The sequence below is a fragment of the Mustela nivalis genome (genome assembly GCF_964662115.1).
Source record: "Mustela nivalis genome assembly, chromosome: 2".
In the NCBI taxonomy this organism is placed as follows: domain Eukaryota; kingdom Metazoa; phylum Chordata; class Mammalia; order Carnivora; family Mustelidae; genus Mustela; species Mustela nivalis.
Window position 1 is genome coordinate 138,397,214 of NC_139021.1, and position 22,244 is coordinate 138,419,457.

Below are 22,244 nucleotides of genomic sequence, written 5' to 3' on the forward strand. Positions count from 1 at the left end.
TGCTCACCTGTCCTTCCTCCGTTCCCCGAGGGCCGCAGGGTTGACGGCAATTCTGGGCAACGTGGAAGCTGAGGTCTGGGACTGGCTACACGAGGAGGACAGGGTGTCGATGCTCAGGGGGGACTGCGGAGGCGTGCTGCATTCTGAATGTGACAGCGAACCTGCCAGGAGAGATGCGAAGGAACTCAGGCTCTGTGACCCTCATCTCTGCCCCCCAGGGCCCAGACCAAGACGGAGACACGCCCCAGGCACAAGGCTCCACACTGCAGCCACAGCACATGGCCTTGGATTCAGGGGCCGGGCTCTACACGGCCTTTCTGTCTAGCCCCCTGACACCGGGCCTGAGGCCGGGCTCAGCCAGCCTGCACGGACCGGCTGAGGTGAGGAGGTTACACACTGTGCCCAGACGCTGCACTGTGAGGCCAGCGAGCCGGCAGGTGAGGACGGCAGTGCATGTTCTCACCTCTGTCGGAACCCACGATGGACCGGGGGTATCTTGGCGTTGACGGGATTTTAATGCGTTCTGCCTTGAACTGCAAGTTGCTTGAAGACCCTGTGGTTCCACGAGGAGACAAAACTTCAGGCCTGTGATTAAACCCGCCCTCGCTCCCTTACCACCACGTTAGTAGTTCGGAAGGAGCAGCAGCCAAGACAAACGCAAAGCAGGCCCGGCCATGAACCCCAAGGGGGCCAGAGCGTGAACTGGTCCCGAAAGGCAGATACTCAGTACCCAGTGTGATCTGAGTGAACTGCGCGGGCCTGGACTGCTCCAGAACAGGCTCACAGCAATCTCTCGCCTAGCCCCAAGTGACAGACGGGATGGTCTGCCAACACGCCACGTGGCTAGAAGCAGCACCACCTGAGTCCCTCTAGGAGGAACTTGCTGGTCTCCCACATGCAAACAGCATGATAAACCCCAGAATGTCCAACAGGCTCAGCGAGGCTCACGGCCCCAGCGGTTCCCTGGAACAGCCGCATGGCTACCAGGGAAAGACCCAGAGACTCAGAAGGCCGAAGGACAGGGCTCCCAGTGCAGCGTGGGGCCAACCTCGGCTCCGGGAGCAGAGAAGGGCTGGTGTGGCCAGGCCACCTGGAGGTCTGGCCACAAGGATGCAGGTAGAGAGGGAAACAAGGCTAGTGCCCTGCTATGGTGAGAAGGTTCCAGTGGCACCATTACCAAGGCGAGCGCTGGAGGGCAGAGAGTTGGACCCGTGGGAGGTTCTCATATCTGAGTAGTCGCTGCCAACCCTGTGGCTCAGGTCTAGGCTCAGGCGTCCCTGGTGCTGCGCGCTGCAAGAAAACCAGACAGCTAAGGCGCTCAGAAGGAAGGCCAGGACTGGACTGGACACAGCCACTGGGGAGAAACAAGCAGCAGGCCCCAGCCAAGGCCTCCCTGAGCCCGCAGAAGCCATCTGTTGCTAGGTGGGAATAGTGGCCTGCCATGCTCAGAGGCAGCATCCAACAATGGCCCTGCCCACAGAGAACAGTCCTGCTGTGCCCGTAGAGGACTGGCATACAGACCTGCACAAGGACTGGGCTCACCAGGAGCAACAGCTTCCACTGGGAAAAACAGGCTCTGAACCTGTCTGGACCTAGAGAAGTGGAGCCTCTCCTCCAGGATGAGTGGGAGAGGCTGGATGGGCATCAAGGACCTTGGACGGGGACCTGCACACTTCATTCAGGACAGCTGCCTAGGACACTGGAAGGCAGAGAGTCAGGCCTTGCCCACCTCAGGAGGGCCTACAATCAAACCCAATGATGTCCTTTTCTAGCTGTATAATGAGAATGTCTCTTCCCTGCCTAAAGCCTAGAGTGGAAAAAAAATCCAAACTCTGCATCATGGCCATAGGCCCTATAGGACCTGTGCCCTATAGCCTATGCTCTCCTCCTGACTCACTGTGCCAGTGCAAGGTTCCTCATTCTGTCCCAGGAGCCCAGCACACTGTTCCAGGGCACTGTTCCCTCCGTCCTGGGGACTCTACCCAGGTCTTGAGCAAAACTGGCTTCTTCACCTCCCTATCTCCGTAGCAACTCCCTCCCCTCCCCCAAGGGGCCCTTCCCTCCACCCAGTCTACTCCCCACCCTCTGCCAAGTCAAAGCCTAGCTGGCTGCCCTGCTCTGCAGTCTTCAGGGTGACTCAGCACCACCTGGTACCACTCTGGAACGAGAACAGTCCATGCCATGTAGTAGGTGCTCAATTAAAACTTGCCAAACAACTGAATGAATGAATGAATGACCTTGAGCCAGTCCGTTCACCTTTTAAGGCTCAGTCTCCTAATCCATAAAACAGAGACAACAACAGTCCTTAGCTCAGGAGGCTGTTGTGGCCCTTAAATGAAGTTTACAAAGGTCCCAGCACAGCGCTGGCATGTGAGCTCTTAAGCACCAGCTACCATCACTCTCTCTCTCTTTAAATACCTCTTTGAGCTCCATGCTGGTGAATGAAGAGAGGATCCTTAGCGTTCAGTCTTCCTGGGGCCCCAGCGCTGCTCTAACCAGCCAGCCCCTCCCGGCTAGGCAAGGACACTTCTCAGCTCGTGGGCCACTCTCTGCACCAATGGCTTTATGTGCCTGTGACCATGGCCAGCTGGGGAGCACGGAGGTGTGGGGTGATTTCACATACCTGGGATACAAACCCTGGGGGCCGACCTCTCTGGGCACAGGTGGAGAGCTGCAAGGACCGACCCTGTGGCTACGCACGGTGTAGACAGGGTTCCTCAGCATGGAGCTCACAGTGGCGCTTGGGGTCATGCTCCGGGGCACAGTGCCTAGAAATGGGCTGCGTGAGAATAATCACCCCAAAGCACCCAGCCAGCCCCAGACCTGTGCAAGCTCTTGGCTTTCTCCACCCGTAAGATGGGAGAACTCGCTTTATCACTTCCTATATCTCAGGCTGCTATGGGAAAAAATTTCTTAGCCATGAAAAGTTAAGGAATGTCCCTGATACAAGACTGAACATCCCAGACAGGGCAGCCATTGCTAGTTCTCTGGACCTCTGGGCTGAGGACACAGTGGCACCTTGAAATGACCGCCTCCCCTCTCCCTAGGAGCGGGCAGGCCTGAGAGCCCACCGTGGACCCTCTTCCCGACCCCAATGACTCACCCGCAGATGCCCTGCCAGGGTAGAATGGGGGGTTGCTGTGCCGGCTGGAGTGCCCTGGCGAGTACAGGGACCATTCCTGGAGCTCTGGGCAGAGCTCTCCACTGGCTGGGATGCACTTCTGCTCCTGCAGGACCCAAGACAAGAGACAGTGGCTGGAAATGGACATGCACAGGTGTCTGCAGGTCTGTCCCCTAAGCACTAGCTCTCCCACTCGGACACACAACATGACAGCCAGGACAGGTCACTGCTCATTCATGTTGCCTTAAGACACCTGGACAGGAAGCACTTCCTTGGATACTACTCTGGAAGAAAACCACAGAGAAAGAATCTGTTCTCTGGAGGAGACAAATTGGGTGCAGGAGGTGGAATGCATGAGAGTATCAGGCACGTGTGTACAGTTGCTCCTGGAAACTCGTACTACAGACTCAGGGTGCTCATCTGCAGAGAGTCACATGGGTTTGTCCCCCAGCTCCCAGCAATTTCTCCCATCTGGAAACGACTACAGTGCCCACAACACAAGCCAGCTGCCTCCTGCTACCGGCCAGCAGACTCACAGGTGCTCTCGTGGTTCTCCAGACCCTTCCAGGCAGGTCCGGGTCACAAGTGCAAAAGCTTCTTGATGAAAAAGCAGATCAGACACCACACCCCAGAAAATGCTCCTGTCATGGCATCACATGCCATTAACACACCCACTCTCCATCACTTTCCAGCCTCCTATGGAGGGTTCCATCCCACTGGCACCCACCAACCACCCCACTCCCCTTTTCCTCGGGTAGGTGCTTAGAACGAAGGCAAAGGAGCCAGGGCTAAGCAAGAGGCTGGGGACACCAGCTCAGGGCCCCTCCCCGCACCCTTGCCCATCCTCACCCCAAGGCTGGGCCCTACCTCCAGGAACTGAGCAGGAATCACTACAGGAGCCAGCTTGGGCCGGAAACTAGGAGCGGACTTAGGGCGACGGCGCTTCTGCCCCAGCTCATCCATCTTCTGGGAGGTGAGGTCTCCATCACAGGACTTCTTGGCAGGCAGGTAGGAGGAGTCCCCATCCCCTTCGGGGTAGTAGCTGGAAGCAATGCGGACCCTGCCCTTGCGAGGGGGCGAAGTGTGCATGGGTTCCCTGGGGTCCATGTCAGGGGGCAGGGCGCTTGGGGGGCTGGTGGATGGGGAGCTGCCCACCAGAGTGGCCTCCGACTCGGAACTGGTTTCCAGTCTGTGCTGGAACTTGATGGAGTCACTCCTCCTGGGAGGTTTTGGGGGTGTCAGAGGCCCCACCCTCTTGGAGGGCTGGGGGGAGTGAGCAGACCCAGGGCCAGGGAGTAGGTAGTCTATTTTGGAGGGAGTCTGGGGGCGCTTGAAAGTGTTAGGGTCGAAGATAGACTTTCTTTGCTTTGGCTTCTTATAAACAGAGAGCTTCTCGGGCCCTGCTGTGGAGCTGAGCACGGCCTTGGGCCAGGTCCCGCCACTGCTAGAGCCCTCAGGGTCTGCCTTATCTAGGGGGGCCTCTGCCACCCCGCAGGGGCCCGCCTCAGTCTCGAAGGGCAGCAGGGGTCGCCGGCTGCGCACGTCCACCAGCCCATAGCCACGCTCCCCAGAGGTATCTGAGCGGAAGGAGCTCAGGCTGCGCTCGGAGGCACTGGGACAGGCCTGGGGGGAGACTGGGAAGGGCCCCCCAGGGAACGGCTTGTGCAGGAAAGAGCTGCTGCCTCCCGGGGGACCCAGCTCCCTCCTGTCCTCCAGCCTGTCTGCGTAGAAGATGTCCGTCTGCGTGGAGTTGTTGTGCTGCAGCAAGCTCCGTTTATTCTGAGCCTGGACCTCAGCGCCGTGGGCTCGGATGCTCAGCATCTTATCAGAGTCCTTGATGTTCTCAAAAATGTTCTGGCCACTCCACGAGGAACTCTGAGGGAACACCTATGTGTGGATTGCAGAGTGAGAAAGAGCGGGTAAGACTGCAGAACCAGGCGCTGCCTGCGTCCCTGCGCAGGGAGTGAGGCTCAGCAACGGGCCACACACACCCCAAAGTGTGCCCGAAGAGTCTCTACGATCACCTTTTTACTCAGTTCAGATTCAGGTGTATACCACTGTCCTCAAAATGTCCTTTGTGTCTTGTTTTGGTTTTTAAACCAGGATCCCGTCAGGGTTCACACACCCTGCACTTTGTAAACCAGTACCTTTGTTTCAAGGACTCCCTGTGACCCAGCATAGCCGCCAAGGCATACGGAGCTGAGGCTTTGCTGCCGCACAGCCGATGAGAGCAGGGCCGGCATTGGGTGTGGGTCCTTACCTTCAGGAGGGAGAGGGTCAGGGAGTCCTGGCAGCTACGGAGCAGAGATTCACACTCATTCAGAGACTTGTTGTCCAGGGCAATGCCATTGATCTAGGGCCAAAAAGAGAGCCCATCAGGCCCACAGCCAGGTCAGGGTCTCCGCCAGCCCATCCGGGACGGTGGGCCTGGTTCTCTTAGAAGGGGCCCAAGTCTGGAGTTGGCAAAGGAGAGAAAGCCCCTCCCCAGTACGGCCTGAGAAATCCAGTGAGGCAGCTTGTGAGGCAGAGAAAACATACAGCTTTAAACCATGCGAGAGGCAGGTGCTCGTCCGACTGGGACCAGAACAGCAAGCACCCTACGGGGAACAACCGGACTCTGCTGCCACCTGCCACGTGAGGCCTGACCGCAGCGCAGAACTCCTTCACGCACAGAACAGAAGATACACACGGCTGCTCCCCAGGTCGGGAGATGAGAAATGACATCATGCTGTGGAGGGTCTTTGTAGACTGTGAAGTGTCCGGTGAGATGCTATGGTAGCATCTCCGTTCACAAAGATTTTCCTAATCCCGTAGGCCCGAACCTCTGTCCAGATCTCATTAGATAAGCGCCAATCTTCTGAACAAGCATATGCGCCACAGTGAATGGTCAGCCCGGGGGGCACCCAGACCATGGAGTGCTGCCCAGCAACACAAAGAACATGCCCGTGGTAGCCCCACCACCTGACAGCTCACACGGCTTCACGCTGAAACAGCCAGTCTCAAAGGTCACCTACTGTACAATTCAACTTAGGTAGTATGTTCTCGCGGTGACAAAACTATATGGATGGAGAGCAAATTAGGTGCCAAGGGTTATGGAGGGGGAATGGAGAGCCGGGCTGTGGACGCTCCCACTGAGGGCTAACACGGGAGAGATCTTTGTGCTCGTGGAACAGTTGTGAATCTTAATTTTTTGTTGTTGTTACTTAAAACATGATAATAAAATGACACAGAGTGACACACACGACTTCATTGTCAAACCCCTGGTTTGGATATCATTTAGTCACATAAATGTAACCCACCGTCAGAGGAAACTGCATGAAGGGCACAGAGGACCTCCTGTACTACCATCGCCACATTATTTATTTGTCAATATGATTTATTCAATGTCATACCGAATTCTATCTCTATTTTAAAATCAAAAGTTTAAAAAAATAGGCAGAGTGATTATTTTGGGGCGATGGATTCATTTTTTTTTTTTTTTCCTTTACAACTTTTCCACATCTTAAAATTTTTTCACAATGGCCACACTGCTTTCAAATTTTGGCATCCTCTGAAATCTTTAATATGGCGGAGATGAGAATCAATGAGCTCCTACACCCTCTGCAAGCAGGACCAAAAAGGCCACCATCTCTTTAACCACACAGGGAAAGATCATGTTAACTGTTAATGCTGATACCCACGGATCCCGCAATTCACGCCCCAGGGAATTCACCCTGCAGCACACTCCCGTGGGTCCCCGTGGATGGATGCAGCAGTGCACTTGCAGCCCTACTCGTAAAAGCAAAGATGTCCTGGCTGTCCATCCGGAGAACTGGTGAGTGGCTTGAGCTGCTGCCACTACAGAATAAGCAACTAGTAAGTTACTGACATGCCCCAGACAGATCTAACAATGTGAATGCAAATGAACCTGCATGGGAGGCTGTGGGAAACAAGAAAGGAGGTTAGCAGCTCAGGATATTATGATCCCATCTGGGTGTTAGGAAAGGAAAAGGGAAAAATGAAGGGGGAAGGAGAAGGGAAGGGAAGGCAAGGAAAAAGAAAAGAGAAGAAAAGGAGATACAAATGTTTTGAATATTTCAGGGTGGGGGGAATCCAGAATAAACTGTTAACTGCCATTAGGGTAGGAACTGGTAGACGGGGACCTCAGAACCAGAGCAGGAGTCATTGTCATGTGTGCCTTCCATACAACCAGGATTGTGTGTATGTGTGTGTGTGTTGGTGGAAGTGTGTGACTTCCATTTTAATGAGTCAGTTAGAAATACTAAATTAGGGAACCTGGGTGGTTCAGAGAGTTAAGCCTCTGCCTTTGGCTCAGGTCATGACCTCAGAGTCCTGGGATCGAGCCCCGCATCGGGCTCTCTGCTCAGCCCTTTTCTCTCTCTCCTTTCTCCGCCTGCCTCTTTCTCTGCCTACTTGTGATCTCTGTCAAATAAGTAAATAAAAACTTAAAAAAAAGGAGGGGTGCCTGGGTGGCTCAGTAGGTTAAAGCCTCTGCCTTTGGCTCGGGTCATGATCCCAGGGTCCTGGGATCGAGCCCCGCATCGGGCTCTCTGCTAAGCAGGGAGCCTGCTTCCTCCCTCTCTCTCTCTGCCTGCCTCTCTGCCTACTTGAGATCTCTGCCTGTCAAATAAATAAATAAAAATCTTTAAAAAAAGAAAAGAAAAGAAATACTAAATTAGGCTCCATAATCTCACAGCATTTGGGAGGTCTGATCACCAGGGACGCCATTCAGTGTCTGCCAAAGGGCGGTACACACAGGTGATGTCCAAGGCAGGGCTGTATGCAGTGGCAGAAACCGAAAATAATATGTAGGTCCACAAGGGGGCGCGCTTCCAACTACCGACAATCAAACCTCAGAACACCATGAAGTGGATAAAAACACCGAAGGTGAATTTGGAAAGCTATCCATGGTGTGGAAAAGCAGGATGATCACACTATTATATGCTAAAAAGCAAACAAAGCCAAGAAAACTTTATCTGTGTATAGAGATTTGTATGAACACTCTTGGCCGGGCTGGAAGCTCATCTTGCAACGGGGAGTAGAGATTTTTCTCCAGGGGCAGGATTAAAGGGAAAAGAGGGGACTAATGTTTTATACATTTGTGTACTGCTTGACTACTTTGGACACATACGTCTTACTCTGGTGATTAAAAAAGAAATTTTAAAAATAAATGGATATAATGTTTAATAAAAGGGTTTTTTTTAAAATCACATACAAAAAGTAACAATCAATTAATCACATAGAGATACCTTCTTTTTTAAAGCTCATGTAAATAGGGGCACCTGGGTGGCTCAGTCGGTTTAGCATCCAACTCTTGGTTTCAGCTCAGGTCGTGAATTCAGGGTCATGAGATCAAGATCACGCTCAGTGGGGAGTCTGCTTGAGATTCTCTCCTTCTGCCTCTCCCCCCACGTGCGCACTCTCTTGCGCTCTCTCTCAAATAAATAATTTTTTTTTTAAAAAACTGATGTAAATATACATTCATGTGTAGAATAAAGTCCGTAGAAAAATACATTTTGAATGCTCATTAAGGTTATCTGTAAGGTAGTACTGTAAGAGGGAGTCGTACTTCCTTCCTAAACCACCTCTGTATTTCCTGATTTTCTATTTATTTCACATTATCAGTAAAAAAAAACGTTTGTTAACATTAGAGAACAAGGCAAACTGGTCATTACTTTGTGTTCAACCTCCCAGATGTCATCTAACTGTCCATGTGGGGCAGACAGCCCTGGCCCTGAGGCTTACCGCCACAATCCTGTCTCCCACGGCGAGGGACCCCTCCTTGGCGGCCGGGCTTCCAGGCACCACAGCAGCAGCGTACACGCCATTCTCCAGACTGATACCGCTGTCTGCAAAACCCACCAAGGGAAGACACATGCGGTCCCCAGTTAGCCCCGGCCCTGATCGCCTAGCCCTGGCCCTCGTCTTTGTGAGATAAATTATGAGGGTACGTTCGTAGACTGCGACCTGTCCACCCCAACACCCAGGCCAGATAGCACCCCCGCAGGGGCTCAGTGACGTCTGCTCTGGTCAATCAAATACTCGGGAGACCAGCAAGACCCAGGATGCAGGTGGCCCCCTGCTGGGGATACACATGCTGCGTTCAAGCGGCATCCACGCCCCAAGAACAACTACACACCTGAAAATGCACACCTCCCCCCTGCACAAGGAAGGGGGGCCCTGCCATCTGGGGCGCCCCACCCACCTCTGTGGGCCCACTACCTTTCTGTCCACTCAGGTTGATGTACAGTGGTGTGATCACCTTCCCACCCAGGGACTTCCGCCGCCGCACGACCATGTTGATGGCACCCTCCCCATGGAGGAGGGCCTTGAGGGCCTGCTTTTTGTCCTTGTTGATGAGGTCCACGTCATTGATTCTCAGCAGCCAGTCGTTGACCCTGAGGAGGAGCACAGCCAGGTCAGTGCCCTCATGGGCCTTGGGACCAGTGGGCAGGCCGCACGGCTCCAGTCTGGGAAGACGAGGGCGGGAAGCGGGTGCCCCACCTACACGCTTAGACAGATTTCCTCTTCGGGATGTCAAATGGCTACACTCGCAGAGGCTGGAGCCAGACTGCCAGGGGGCGATCCTGGCTCTACTACTTACTAGCTGTGTGACCTACCTCCTTCGGACCTCAGTGTCCTCATCTGTAAAATGGGGGCAAGAGCAGTAGAGAACCTACCTCATAGGATTTTAAAAATGAATGAGTTGGTTGATTATACAAAGTGCTGCATAAATCAGTATTTAGCAATTCATTATCATTCTTCTTTCATGGAATGGGCATGTGATACACACCCTACACTCTTGCACATGCCACACCAGAACTCTTTCCTAACTAGAGAAGTGAAGGGCAGCACCTGGGGCCTGAGGAATGCTCAGACTCACGGGTGCCAGTGAGTCACAGTCTCCATTAACAACAACATTAGCAGTGGAGACTGCCGGCCTGACCCTGTTAGGCCCTCCAATGCCAGGGTGTGCTCATTTACTTGCCACCTGGCTCTCTGGGTCCTTCGCAAGGGGAAGGAGGGGTCCCCTTCCCTCCAGAGCCTGGGCATCCTCAACTCTTACCTTAAGCGGCCATCAGCAATGCTTCCTTTGTCCACTTTAGTGACAAATATCCCACAGTCCCCAGGCAAACAAGGCTCATTCACACCTTCTGCCATATCGAACCCAAGTGCTTTCAAGTCAATATCCTCCTGTCAAAAGAGCAGCAACCACACACTTTACACAGCAGTGATCAGAGACAGGTCGCTCTTAAACCTCAAGCCACTTGCCCCACTGTGAGCACTTGCCCCTCCACGCCAGACGGGGCACTCAGTCCCCAGGATGAAGCCCAGGAGCAGCTGCCATTGGCCTCTTCAGCCACTGCAGATACACATCCCTGCAGAAGGGCTCTGCTCTGCCCTCCTCCTGCCATGCCCCATGCCAACATCTGCCACTGGAGAGGCCACGGGCACCAACCTGCCAGAAGCTGGCGTGGACAAGTACAGGGAAAAGATGCATGCACCCCAGGAAGAAAAGCTGCAGCCCCAAAACTGACAGCCATGAACCTGGGAACCTCACAAGTGGGCTGTCCTCTCCCGTCCCCCTCCAAAGTGTCCCAGTTGGGAGAGCAGGGGAGAAAAGACATTAAGGCCACTCACCGTCTCCCTTTCGAACTCCACAACTTCCGTTTCCCACTCCATGGAATCTGTGTCGATGGCCGAGTCGTGGGAGCTGTGGGCCATCAGCTGCCGGAACCGGGCCTCCTTCTCCAACTGGGACTCCATCTGCTCCCTAGGAACAGAGAGAGCCATGGCGATGGTCCCCTGGGAGGCGAAGGTCACCATGAAAGCTAAATGGGGCTCCTTTTGCTCTCGGATTAGATGCCAGATTAGATGCCAGTTTCCCAATAAATCTGGAGCAGCATGCCAGGCAGGGCTTCCTGGATATCACTGGGTTTTCAAAGGGGTTTTTCAAAAAAGACCCAAATTCATCCCGAATTTATCCAAAGGTTTAATGCAATTCCTCAGGAAATGGCGGCAAGACTTTTTGTGGATACAGACCAGACTATTATAAAATACAGAGGGAAAGAAAGGTAAGGATAAAGAAGAGCTAAAACAATTTGGAAAATAAAAAACTAAGTGGGAGGAATCAATGTCCTCAATTTTAAGACTTTTTCTACAGATTCCTTCAGTAATCAAGACTATGTGGAATTGCCAGCAAGACAGACACAGAGACCAGCGGGACAGAAAAAAAGAGTTCAGAAATACCCCACAAAGCACAAGAGATACAAAAGTACTTCAGCCAAGGAAGGACAGCATTCCACGAGGGAGGCAGGAGCCCCTCCATGCCCACAACAGGAAAACTAAACCCCAACCCAGACACTGGGACTCCCATAAAAACCAACTCAAAATGTATCACAGACTGAAATGCAAAACGTCAAGCTGCAACACATTTAAAAGAAAACATAGGGACAAAATCGTTGAGGTGTATGGCTAAGGTTAAGGACGCCTAGACACCATACAATCCATTAAAAATTAAAAATCAGTAAGTTTGACCTGACCAAAATAATAAAGCTCTCGGAAAGACCCAATTAAGAGATGAAAAAAGACCGAAAACTGTGCCATCCCCCAGCACCTGACACTCTTGGTCCTAAAACCTGTGCCCAGATGACCTTGACAATTCATCAGTGCTACCCGCTGGGCTCTGGGCACGCTCGTGACCTCCTCCTGGTTTCTGCTCAAGTGCACACACTCGCACGTCCACACCTTTGTCTGGACTGTGCTCTCACTAGCCAGCTCCAGAATGCTACTGAGCCTCAGGGCAGAGCCCCAAAGTCGCCTTCACGAGACCCAGCTCCCACCAGCCCTGGGCAGCCCGGAGCTCTGGGTTTCCTGCTCGCTGCCCCTGCTCATCTCACACCCACTGGGGTATGTTGGCTGCCTCTGCAGACCGGGGGCTTCCTCACCAGCACTGGTTACAGAGCCCAACAAAGAGGAGGGGCAGATCCAGGGATGCGTGACAAACAAGTGGAATTCGACTTTCTTAGAAGTCCCAAGCAATTCCAGCTCCGTTAGAACGCACAGCTGCCTCCCACGCTTAAGCCCCCAGGATCCAGGCTTTACCTTAATGTGCTTCCGTCACTTGTTAGACCCAAAGTGGGTCCCTGGAGAGAGTGTGTCACTTTGCCTCTTAGCCTGAGATTTTCTTTAGAGTCCCCAAGCCCAGGAGGTTCTGGGTTTTTATCTGGTAAATGAAGCTGGCTGGCTCATGTCAGAGTTACTGAATGAGGAGGGAGGGGAGGCTGTCACTCTGTCTGAACGGCGCTGCTCTGGCAAGGGAGCTTGCACGCTCGCACTCACACTCCTCACCGCCCTGCACCACCCTATCAGAATGGGGAGTCGTGGCTTCTGCCCTGCGGGACAGCTACTAGGTTCTGCCAATCTCTCTCTGCAGCTGTGATCTTTGTATCTTCAGTCCACTGCCTAGGGTCACCGAGTCTCACATCACAATCCTGGGTGCAGTGCCGTAACTGAGGGGAGGTTGTCTGACACCCCAAACAGTCTCTTCTGAATGGGCATCCTCACACCACAGGCATAACGGACCGCCAAATGGTGATGGCTTTCCAAACACTGCACCACGATGTCAGCACCTGGTTCACACAGCTGTCGCTGTCCGACCCGCCTGTGGTCTGGTCTCCTGTGTGCAGTGAGCCCCACAGGGCAGAGACCTGGTCCACTGTTCGGTGGCTTCCCCAGTGCCTCCCACAGGCCTGGCCCGTCCAGTGCAGGCATGTGGTAAATCCCTATAGAGTCAGTAAATGAACGAGGTAGAAAGGGTATGAATGAATGAATAAATAGACAGTACACACTTGCCTGTCTCCAAATGGACTGCCTAGGCACAGAGACCTTCCTTTCTATGTGCCTCTGCACATGGTGCCTGCCCACCTCCGCGTGCTCACCAAAGGGCCGCCATCTTCTGTGATGGTCTAAGAATTTCTCATTAACTTTCAACATGCAGGTGGCATTCAGACCCATTCTACAGATTGACAGAGTAAGGCAGAGTGAAGGGACAGACAGCTGGCCAGCACGCAGAACGGCCCTGCCCTGACAGGAGAGGGGCCACCACGAGCCCCACCGGCAGGCACCCACCCCCACATACTTGAGCTCCTTGAGCTCCCGGCTGACGTCGTTCTTCTGCTTGCGTGTGTCATCCAGGCTGCGCAGAGCTTCAGCCAGCTCGCTCACTGCCCGGTCCCGCTCCCGCCTGAGGTTGTCACAGAGAGTCCTGGCAGAGAAGGCAGAGGCCGAGGTCACTGTGGGGGCAGGGGGCAGCCTACAGTGGACTGTCGCCCCAGCCCCCACAGCCCCCAGTGCCCACCTCACCCTCAAACGCACTGAGGGACCGCTGGAGAGTCTACAGGTAAGTCCGCCCAGGCCGACTCCATCAAGGGGCAGAGAAGATACAAGGGTCAGGAAAGGGGACATCTCCGCAGTTACTGGGCAACGGGTCCTGAATGTCCAGGGCTCACCCCACTGCTTCACCCTCAATGTGCCTACCTGAACAGCCACCTGAGCCCCAGCCCACCTGGCAGGCCCCTGGATGCCAGTACCTACCACAAGCCTCACATCTACCCACAGGCAGGCCTTTCTAAAGCTGGCCCTGACCCCACATCTAGACTGAGCCCCCGACTCGGACAGGACCCATGCCTCATGCACCTCTGCAGCCCTGAGCTCTGTCCAGGCGCAACGTGCAGGCACCTCCCCACCAAAGGACAGGTGGCTCCTGGCACCGCAGGACCACCTCAGCCGTTCACAGAGCAGGTAGGGGCAGGTGGCCAGGCAGCGGGGGAGTGCTTGCTCTGTGCCATCTCCAGAACGGCACCCTGTCATCAGACGGCCCTACGGGCTAGTCCCCACCTCTCCATGGCCCCCAATTCCCTCCTCCTTGAACCCTCACCCGCCTTGCTAGACAGCGGTCTCTCCTCCCGACAACCACAAGGGATCTTTCCGAAACTCTCAATGACCAAGTCACCACAAATACCACCACAGCCCCTTGTGGCTCTCTGCCAGCCAATAATCAAGACTATACTCAGGGCTTCCCTTTCGTGGCCCCAGAGCCCACCCTCAGGAACCCTGTCAGCCACCTCTCTTGTGACTCCCAAATCCACAAGCAGGCCCCTGCCCTGAGCATCCCCCCCACTCCACCTGGAAAAGTTCCACTCAGGCCCAAGTTCTAACTTGAAGGTCATGCTTTCCAGGGAGAAATCCCCACCTGGCCCTCCATGTCCTGCATGGCCCCATCACAGCTCTGACCATGGCCCTGGAATTCACCATCCATATTTTCTCCCTCCCCTGTTGCCTGGTCCAACAAAGCTGCCCGTGGCCCCCAGAGCGCTAGCCTGGGGTGGGGGTAGGCATCATACCCGCCTGGGAGCCCTGGAGGCGGTTTCTCTCTCAGGGTCTCCTTGTACAAGGGACCTAAGATCCTGGCACACAGCAGGTGCCCACAGAATACCAACTGAAAGAATGCACTCTTGATACGTCCGTGTCATCAGAAGTCCCCTAAGAAAGAAAACTGTCTTTGTGCCCTTTCATGGCTGGGGGAGGGTCTCACCTAGACAAAGTGTACACGCAGATGTCTAGGTTGAAATGAGACGAGAAGCAGAGACATAATGAGCACGTCTAATGTGATGACGCAAGGCTCAGGTGAGAAGGGAGAAGCCGAGGTCACGCCCACCTTACTCGGACATGCAGCTAGTGATTCTGACCCTCCCCACCAACGCAGTGCTTCCCGGGGAGACTGGGGCCCACGCCAGCCCAGGGCTTCCCCATACCGGATGCTGTCCCGCTCCGCCACAATCTTGTCCCGCTCCTGGAAGGCCCAGTCTCTCCGGCACTTGGCCACATCTGCCTCCTGGAGGGCTTCCTTCAGCTCCTGGCACAGAGCCTTGCATTGCTTTCGAAGGAGTTCAGCCTCCTTGTTGGCTCTCCCGGCATCTAGTGTCACCGTGTCTTTGATCTGGTGGGGTCAAGAGGTAAGCAGAGAGATGGTTACTGAGTCTTCTGGTGCAGAAGTGCCCTCTAGCTGGTGCGGGAGCTGGGTCTGAGCCCTCAGGAGCAGGAGGGAGGGAAACATGGGATGCCAGCCCAAGCCCATCCCAACACACCCCTGCTGCACCTGCATCCCCAGGGACCACCTGTCCCATAGTCACACTCGAGTCACCTAATGACACCACGCAGAGTCCCGTCCAAACTCTCCCAGCCCCGCAAAGAGCCTGTCCCAGCACCCCAGCCCCTCCTGAGCCACGGCCTCCCCTGGTGTGTGGCTCCCACACTCCTCCCGGCCACTCGCACGCTCCTATCTTGGATGGCCCACCCCGTCTCTCTAAAGAGGTCTCCTGTCAAAACACAATGACACAAGGCCTGAATGCAGTGAAGGCTGCAGATGTCGATCATGGTGGTCCCCAACCCGTTGGTCTGCAGTACTCATTTTTATGCTCTGGCATACAGAGTTATTTTGAAATCTAAAAATACACCATTTTTTCTGCTGGTGAAGTCCTGTGTGTCTCAGTTTGTTTAAAAAGCTGAAATCGGAAGCATTTGTATCTAGACACCGCCCAAGGCATTACATGCTCAGCTACTGTTCCAAATCAAACTCTTGGAAGCACCTGTAGAAGCAGCTCCCTCTGTGCCCCGAGAACCCTTAGATGACGCTGGGAAAGTGACAAAGGGAGCATCTTTGCTCCCACCGCAGCTCAGAGGCTTCCAGAAGCAAAATACCAACAGGACACGAGAGGAACAGGGTCTGCGAGAGGAACAGTGTGTGCACCAGGAACCCCCCACCTCCAGTGGTAGGAAGCCAGAAGACAAACACAGCAAGAAGGCCTCTGTTGGCACCGAGGCGAGCCCGGCAGGCTGCCTCTGCTCACAGGTGCTCAGAGAAATCCCAGAGGTGCATCCGAGACACGAGGACGAGGGGGACAGAGGGAAACACAGAGTCAGTTTATAGCCATCCCGCATCTCTCAAGTAGAGTCAAGAGTCAACAGGAGCTGGAGAAAAGTCTGCTCAGAAAGTACACCTTAACTCCAGGAGGACACAGCGGCGGGTGCACTCTACATACACCTTACACTTCCCAAGATTAATTCAAATTATTTCCATTCTGACTTTTTCCCACTTTCTTTTTATTTTTTTTCAAATATTTTATTTATTTATTTGACAGAGATCACAAGTAGGCAGAGAGGCAGGTAGAGAGAGTGAGTTGAGCAGAGAGCACTATGTGGGGCTCGATCCCAGGACCCCGAGATCATGACCTGAGCCGAAGGCAGAGGCTTAACCCACTGAGCCAACCAGGTGCCCCTGACTTTTTCCCACTTTCATACAGTGCTGGGGGTCTGTTCAGTTTGCTATTTTTTGGAAACTGGTCATTACTATTACAGGTGTCAAGAATTTATTATAATAAGGAATAGGTTTAATGATCACATGTATTTAAATTTACATTTCACTCAATGTTCTATAATCTATTAATACAGTTTCATATTTGAAACATGTTGCATGTGGCTCCACTGAAAGGTCTCTGCACTTGGCCCTGGAGAAGCATCTCCAGGTGAGGGCCGGAGGTGGGAACACGAGAGGCCAGCCCCAGGTGTTAGGCAGCTCCCATCCTCTCTCTCCATGGTTGGTCTCCAAAATGAATTCACTCCCAAAGCGCCATTTCCAGATGAGAAACACAAGAAGTACAAGACTTCGTTTTACAGAGAGGGGAGAACAGTGAGGCATCGTAAAGGCACCGTAGCACTGGGAGCTGAGATCCTGGTAACACTGATGAGGGCCCAGGAAGTGACTGGCCCAGGTCCTTCCTGTTAGTGGGGAGCTGACCTCCATGCCTGGTCCCCCGATTCCCACTCCCAGGCTTCCTCCTCTATACTGTGCTGTCTCCACGTGGCAGCTCTTAGTCTGGAGCAGCACCACAGAGATCTTCTGTCCGCCGCAGGTGATCCAGGGGGCCGCAGGCAGGGACTGGGCCTCATGAGACACTCACCTGGCCCAGGCACAAAACCAACAAGAACAACCCCACAGAGGCACACGCGGGTCCCAGGGAGAGGGCAGTGCTCCCTGAACAGACCGCGCTCCCTGAGCATGCCCGTCTCTTCCATCCGGGCAGTATCTCACAGCCGTCCCCAGACGTGGGAATGTTCTTGAAATGCCCTCCTGCTCGTCCTCCACCTCCAGCAGTCCTCCCTCCCTCACACATGGCTCCCGCTCGCCCCCAGCCCCAAGCTCAGTGCCACCAACAGCTCTGGAAGTCAGAGAGGCAGCCGCATTCAGGGGCAGCAGGAAGGTGAGGACATGGGAAGCCAGTGCGGTTTAAGGGACCCTGCTGGCCTTTCCATGGGACAGAAGCTCTGGCAGAGAGGCTGGTCCTGGGACATAATCTATCATCTGGAGGAACCTCTGTGTCAGGCAGCGGTGCCCCACAACTTTCGGGAGGTAGAGACCAGCTGCCCACGCAGGGCCTCCGCCCTCCCGAAGGCAGTGACCCTTCACTGCACCTGGTTGCCAGGGGCCAGAGGCTGGGACAAGGGCCGTAGATGGGGAAGCTCCCGCGGCCATGCTCATTCAGGGAAGGGGGAAGCAGGAAAGCGGGTAGCATCCAGAGCCAGACAAAGAGCCAGACAGGCCCCCTGAAGCCCTCCTTTTGCCTCGTACTCCAGAGAAGAGAGTAGAGATGGGGGAGGGCAGCAAGAGAGGGAGAAGCAAAGAGAAGGGAAGAGTGTAGAGAATGCATGGTCTGTCAGAAAAGAACCACCTCCTCAGCTGAGCAGAATGAAGGCAGCTGTGCGATCAGGGAGGTAGGCTGGCTAGAGAGAGGGTAGGCTGGAGAGAGATGGGGTCAATCCCAAGGGCCCTAATCAGGCCCTGGGAAGAGAAGACCCTCCCGACCCCATCTCAGGGCTGGCACAGCCAAGGCCACAGACCTGGCCTCCTCTAGCCAAGTGGGGTGTAGTGTTGTCTGAAAAGCCAAACAAACTCTAGAAGGAGCCAAGGGTTTCAGCTCTGGAAGCTGCCGGGGTGGGAGCAGGGCTTCTCCGCTCCGACCTGCTGACTCGGAACAGTGCCTAGAAGAGATTCCTGCCTCAGCTGACAGGCACACTTGACGTGCAGCCAATGCCCCCTGCGAAGGCCCGGAAACCGGCTCGGGCTGAAGGGCACTCAGCGAGCTGGGAGAAGCGGGGGTTGGGGGAGGATGACAGACCGCCCCCAGCTGCCTGCACCGCGGGAGGCCCGGAGCCCTTCCCACTGCCAGGAGTGCACAGTTAACCTCTGTAACTGCGGGGTGGGGGTCGGGGGAGGCTGATGGCCTAGCACCTTCTCGGCAGGTCACACATTCTCCGCAACCGTGTCATTTAGTGACTGACTCATAGTTTTCTTCTCACCATTTTGTTTTCCTTATTTAATATCAACATTTCCCCCCAACGATTCAGCTCTCAGACACCAAAATGTAAAAAGTGAGAGGATGCTGTCTCTAGAACGATGACCAAGTACCAACACATTATCTCTGCCCATTAAAAATGCCCTCATCACGCACGTATTCCCTTTCACGAGGCTTTCACCTCTGGGGTCTGGAGAAGTCTCCCTCCCCTTGTATGAAGTCGCTCTTATTTGGCCCTTTTGCCAATAGAAACAATTTCGTGGGGTTCACTCTGGTGCTAACAGGGCAGTGAGACTTGGAGGATCACAACCATCATCTTAATGATAAAGGGAACCTCTACTGCCACAGCCACCCTATAAGGCACTCACGTCCATTTTGTAGATGAGGAAACTGAGGCCCAAAGAGGCAAGAGGTCCCATAACCAAGGAGCGTCGCTCTCCAAGCACTGCCCTTGTCCCTTGCATTTCCGTGGCCCCAAGCACTGCCTGGGCATAAGGAGGCATCACAGTGTGCAGAGAGACTCACAGGCCCCAGTTACCCCTCAGGAGTCAGCCCTGCCTCAGGCTCAGTCCAGAGGGCTCTGGCTGGGACAGTCTAATGAACACTGCCTCCCACCCAACCTTTAACCCCTTGCTTTTTGTGTCTCACAGACCAGTCTTCAAGGCTGCATTGTAACTGACCCAGAATGAAGAGGCAGGAGTAGAGGACTGTTCCAGTGGGGAAAAGTCTGCTGTGATCAGTTGCAGCAGCTCTAAGCATAGCCACCGCATCACCCAACAGGATAGGAGGGGACTCTCAAACAAAAATCCATGAGCCAATACAGGCCCCCGCAGCACACACCTGGACTTGGGGGGACATCGTGTCAGTAATGAGGCCACGTGGCTCAGGCAGCAAAGAGAATCCTTGCTGATCACTCAGGAGTCAAGCTCAGTGGCCCAACTCTGAGGCCACTCGACCCTAGCCCCTGACCCCGATGCATGTTCCCCAGGGAGCAAGGCTTTAGAAGGGTCTCGGGCTCAGTCTAGCACATCTTCCCAGTAGAAGCCCAGACCTTTAAAGAGCAGATTCCTCAGATCTAAGGGATTGGCTAGGAGGGGAGCAGCATCTCTGAGGGCGCTCTTCCCCGTTCACAAGGCCAAAGGTATCGATGGCTTTGGGCACTTGACCTTGGCCTCTTGCTTCCCAGTGAGCAAGTCTTTTAGATGTTCACTGACCGTCAGCACAAGGCTGATCTATGACCCCTTAACCAAGGGCTGGGTATGGGAGCATCTATGCGCAGAGCCCACGCATGTCTGTGTGCGTCACCGGACTGTCTACATCACTATAAGCTCCAAGGCCTGGCCCACAGCTGGACTTCCCTTTGCACGCCCTGTGGCCCACATTAGAGCTGGAGCTGGGCCCCAGGTGTAAGCTCAGCAGCTACCCAGGCGATACTACCCAGCACGCAGGCCTAACAGGAGAAGCCCTCCGCTCTGCCAGGGCAGACAGCACGGCCATGACAGCCCTGCTCTCACACCACTCTCTCAGAGGCCGGGAGGCCAGCCACACACACACCCCGCCCCGCCCACCTGCCGCAGGGCCTCCATCTCCTCACTGGCCGCCTTCTTCTCGGACGTGCTGCTCTTGAGCTTGGACTCGGCCAGCTCCACCTCAGTTTGCAGCTTGTCCAGCTCAGAGATGACCTGGTCGCGCTCACTCATGATAAGCTTGTACTCGCTGTACACCGCATCCCGCTCCTCCTTGTACTTCTCCGACTCCTTTGCCATCTTTGCCTGCATAGTCCTCAGCTCAGTCATCTCCGACTGCAGCAGCTCCATCTCCCACTGCAGGTCCTTGTTCTGGGCCGTGGCCTTGTTCAGCTCGTGGTGGATCGCCTCGAACCTGGGGTGAGAGGCAGCTGTGACACAGGGGCAGGGGCCCGCCCAGGCAGCATTGCTGTCCTGGACACTGAAGCGTGAAGGAGGGAGTGAGGTCATCCGCACCTCTGAGAAGAGGAAGCCACGGGCACCAGTGCCCCCGGACCTGGAATTTTTCTCAGCCTTCTACAAATACCAGAAGTTGATCCGAGGACTTCATGCCCTCTGCTCTACCAGAAATATCAATGTATTTCTTCCACAGTCAAGCTATATTATCTTTTAAGAATAAAACAAAACAATGCTAGAAACACAGCATATGAGAGATAAACATGGCCTTTATGAGCATTTAATCTGACCACCTCATTTCCCAGATACAGACAATAAGGCCTGGGTGTGGGGTGACTGGTGCAGGAGAACGGCTCACCCCTTCCAGCCCAGGAGGCACCTTTCACACAGGTAAGCCTGCAAGTCAGAACCCACAGCTCTCCAGCAGCATTTCTGAACACATGTTTTTTAGAATAGCAATTCTTCACGGAATTCCACTGAGAAAAAAGTGTGTTCTCTGGTCACCTACGTTGGGAAACACTGTGTCCCCTCCTGGAGCAGCTGGCTAATGCAGAATCCCAGAAGGAAGGCTCTGAGAAGTCCTGCAGTGCAGACACCTGTCTGAGTGGAACTCAGAATTCTTAACCCTTTTCATACCTAGAGTACACCTTGCACAGGACACCAGAGTGCGCTCCAGGGGACTGGTGTTCGGTAGGACTACACCTTATGAAACACTGTTAGAGGGCAGGGGTCATTTCTCTACAAACCATATATACCATTTAAAAAAAAAGAAATTTGGGGGGCACCTGGGTGGCTCAGTCAGTTGAATGGCTGCCTTCGGCTCAGGTCATGATCCTGGAGTTCTGGGATCAAGCCCCAAATCCAGCTCCCTGCTTGGCAGGGAGTCTGCTTCTCCCTCTGCCTGCTCCTCCCTGTGCCTGTGTGTGCTCTCCCTCTCTCTCATTCTATCTCAAATAAATAAATAAGTAAATAAAAATATTTAAAAAAAAAAAAAAAAGAAATTTTAGAAGAAAGAGTGCCTAAGGCAATTAACTTTCCTGTTTGCTGGGTGGGTATGTGACACAGAGGGAAGAGGCTTATGGGGAGACCTAAGAAACAGGGTGGTCAGAACACATCAGAACTGCTGGGATGTGGGGAAGGAGCACAATTCCCAAGCCACACGGAGAGCCAACACAATGTTTCCCAAATGTTCCAAAAATATTTTTCAAATCAAAAGGCACAGCTCCCTTGCCACCTGCCCCCCTCCAACCCCCTGGAAGTGGCTGGAAGCCTTGCAGATAAAAATAAGCCCATGAAGGGAAGCGGTCCTAAGGCCAAGTCAGCCCACCTGGCCCTCGGGCTGTTCTCGGAGCACAGGTTGCGGGTAGCAGTAGGCCCTTACCTCCTCAGGGAGAGGGCACACTGGTGCTGCAGCTGGATGGCCGTGTCCCTCTGCTGCGTCAGCGTCTCCGCCTGCTTCAGCAGACGCTGGTTCTCCTCCTCCAGCTGCTCCAGGCGGCTCAGGTCCGAGTTGTGGATGGCCACCTTCTCGCTGTACCTCTTCCGCAGGGCATCGTAGTCCTTCTTGACCACCTCCAACTTGTCCATGGCCGTGTCATAGAGCTTGTTGAGAATCTCTGACGACCCGTTGAGCTTCAACACCTGGGGGCCAGAGCGTCACACTTACCAAGGGCCTAAGGACAGAAGGAAGGACAGACTCACCTCTCGTCTGCCCGACTAGGGGTAGTATTGCTGACAAAGGAGGGGAGGCCCCACCTTCTGGCCCTGAGGAGTCTTGAGGTCTGATTC

The 22,244-nt window shown here is 54.3% G+C and overlaps 1 protein-coding gene across 3 annotated transcripts in view; it reads right to left on the reverse strand.

The window, feature by feature from the left end:
• Positions 1-22,244, reverse strand: part of DLG5 (discs large MAGUK scaffold protein 5) — a 116,019-nt gene that overhangs the window by 21,683 nt on the left and 72,092 nt on the right. For all 3 annotated transcript variants that reach the window (XM_082719509.1, XM_082719507.1, XM_082719508.1), the window contains 15 exons: positions 21,838-22,097; positions 20,103-20,415; positions 14,938-15,122; positions 13,263-13,388; positions 10,763-10,895; positions 10,188-10,315; positions 9,344-9,519; positions 8,867-8,970; positions 5,382-5,474; positions 3,989-5,008; positions 3,104-3,227; positions 2,624-2,768; positions 1,178-1,290; positions 464-553; positions 8-161 (listed from right to left, as the gene is read on the reverse strand). In XM_082719509.1, the coding sequence (XP_082575635.1) occupies positions 8-161; positions 464-553; positions 1,178-1,290; positions 2,624-2,768; positions 3,104-3,227; positions 3,989-5,008; positions 5,382-5,474; positions 8,867-8,970; positions 9,344-9,519; positions 10,188-10,315; positions 10,763-10,895; positions 13,263-13,388; positions 14,938-15,122; positions 20,103-20,415; positions 21,838-22,097 (3,164 nt within the window). The remainder of the gene's footprint in view (positions 1-7; positions 162-463; positions 554-1,177; positions 1,291-2,623; positions 2,769-3,103; positions 3,228-3,988; positions 5,009-5,381; positions 5,475-8,866; positions 8,971-9,343; positions 9,520-10,187; positions 10,316-10,762; positions 10,896-13,262; positions 13,389-14,937; positions 15,123-20,102; positions 20,416-21,837; positions 22,098-22,244) is intronic.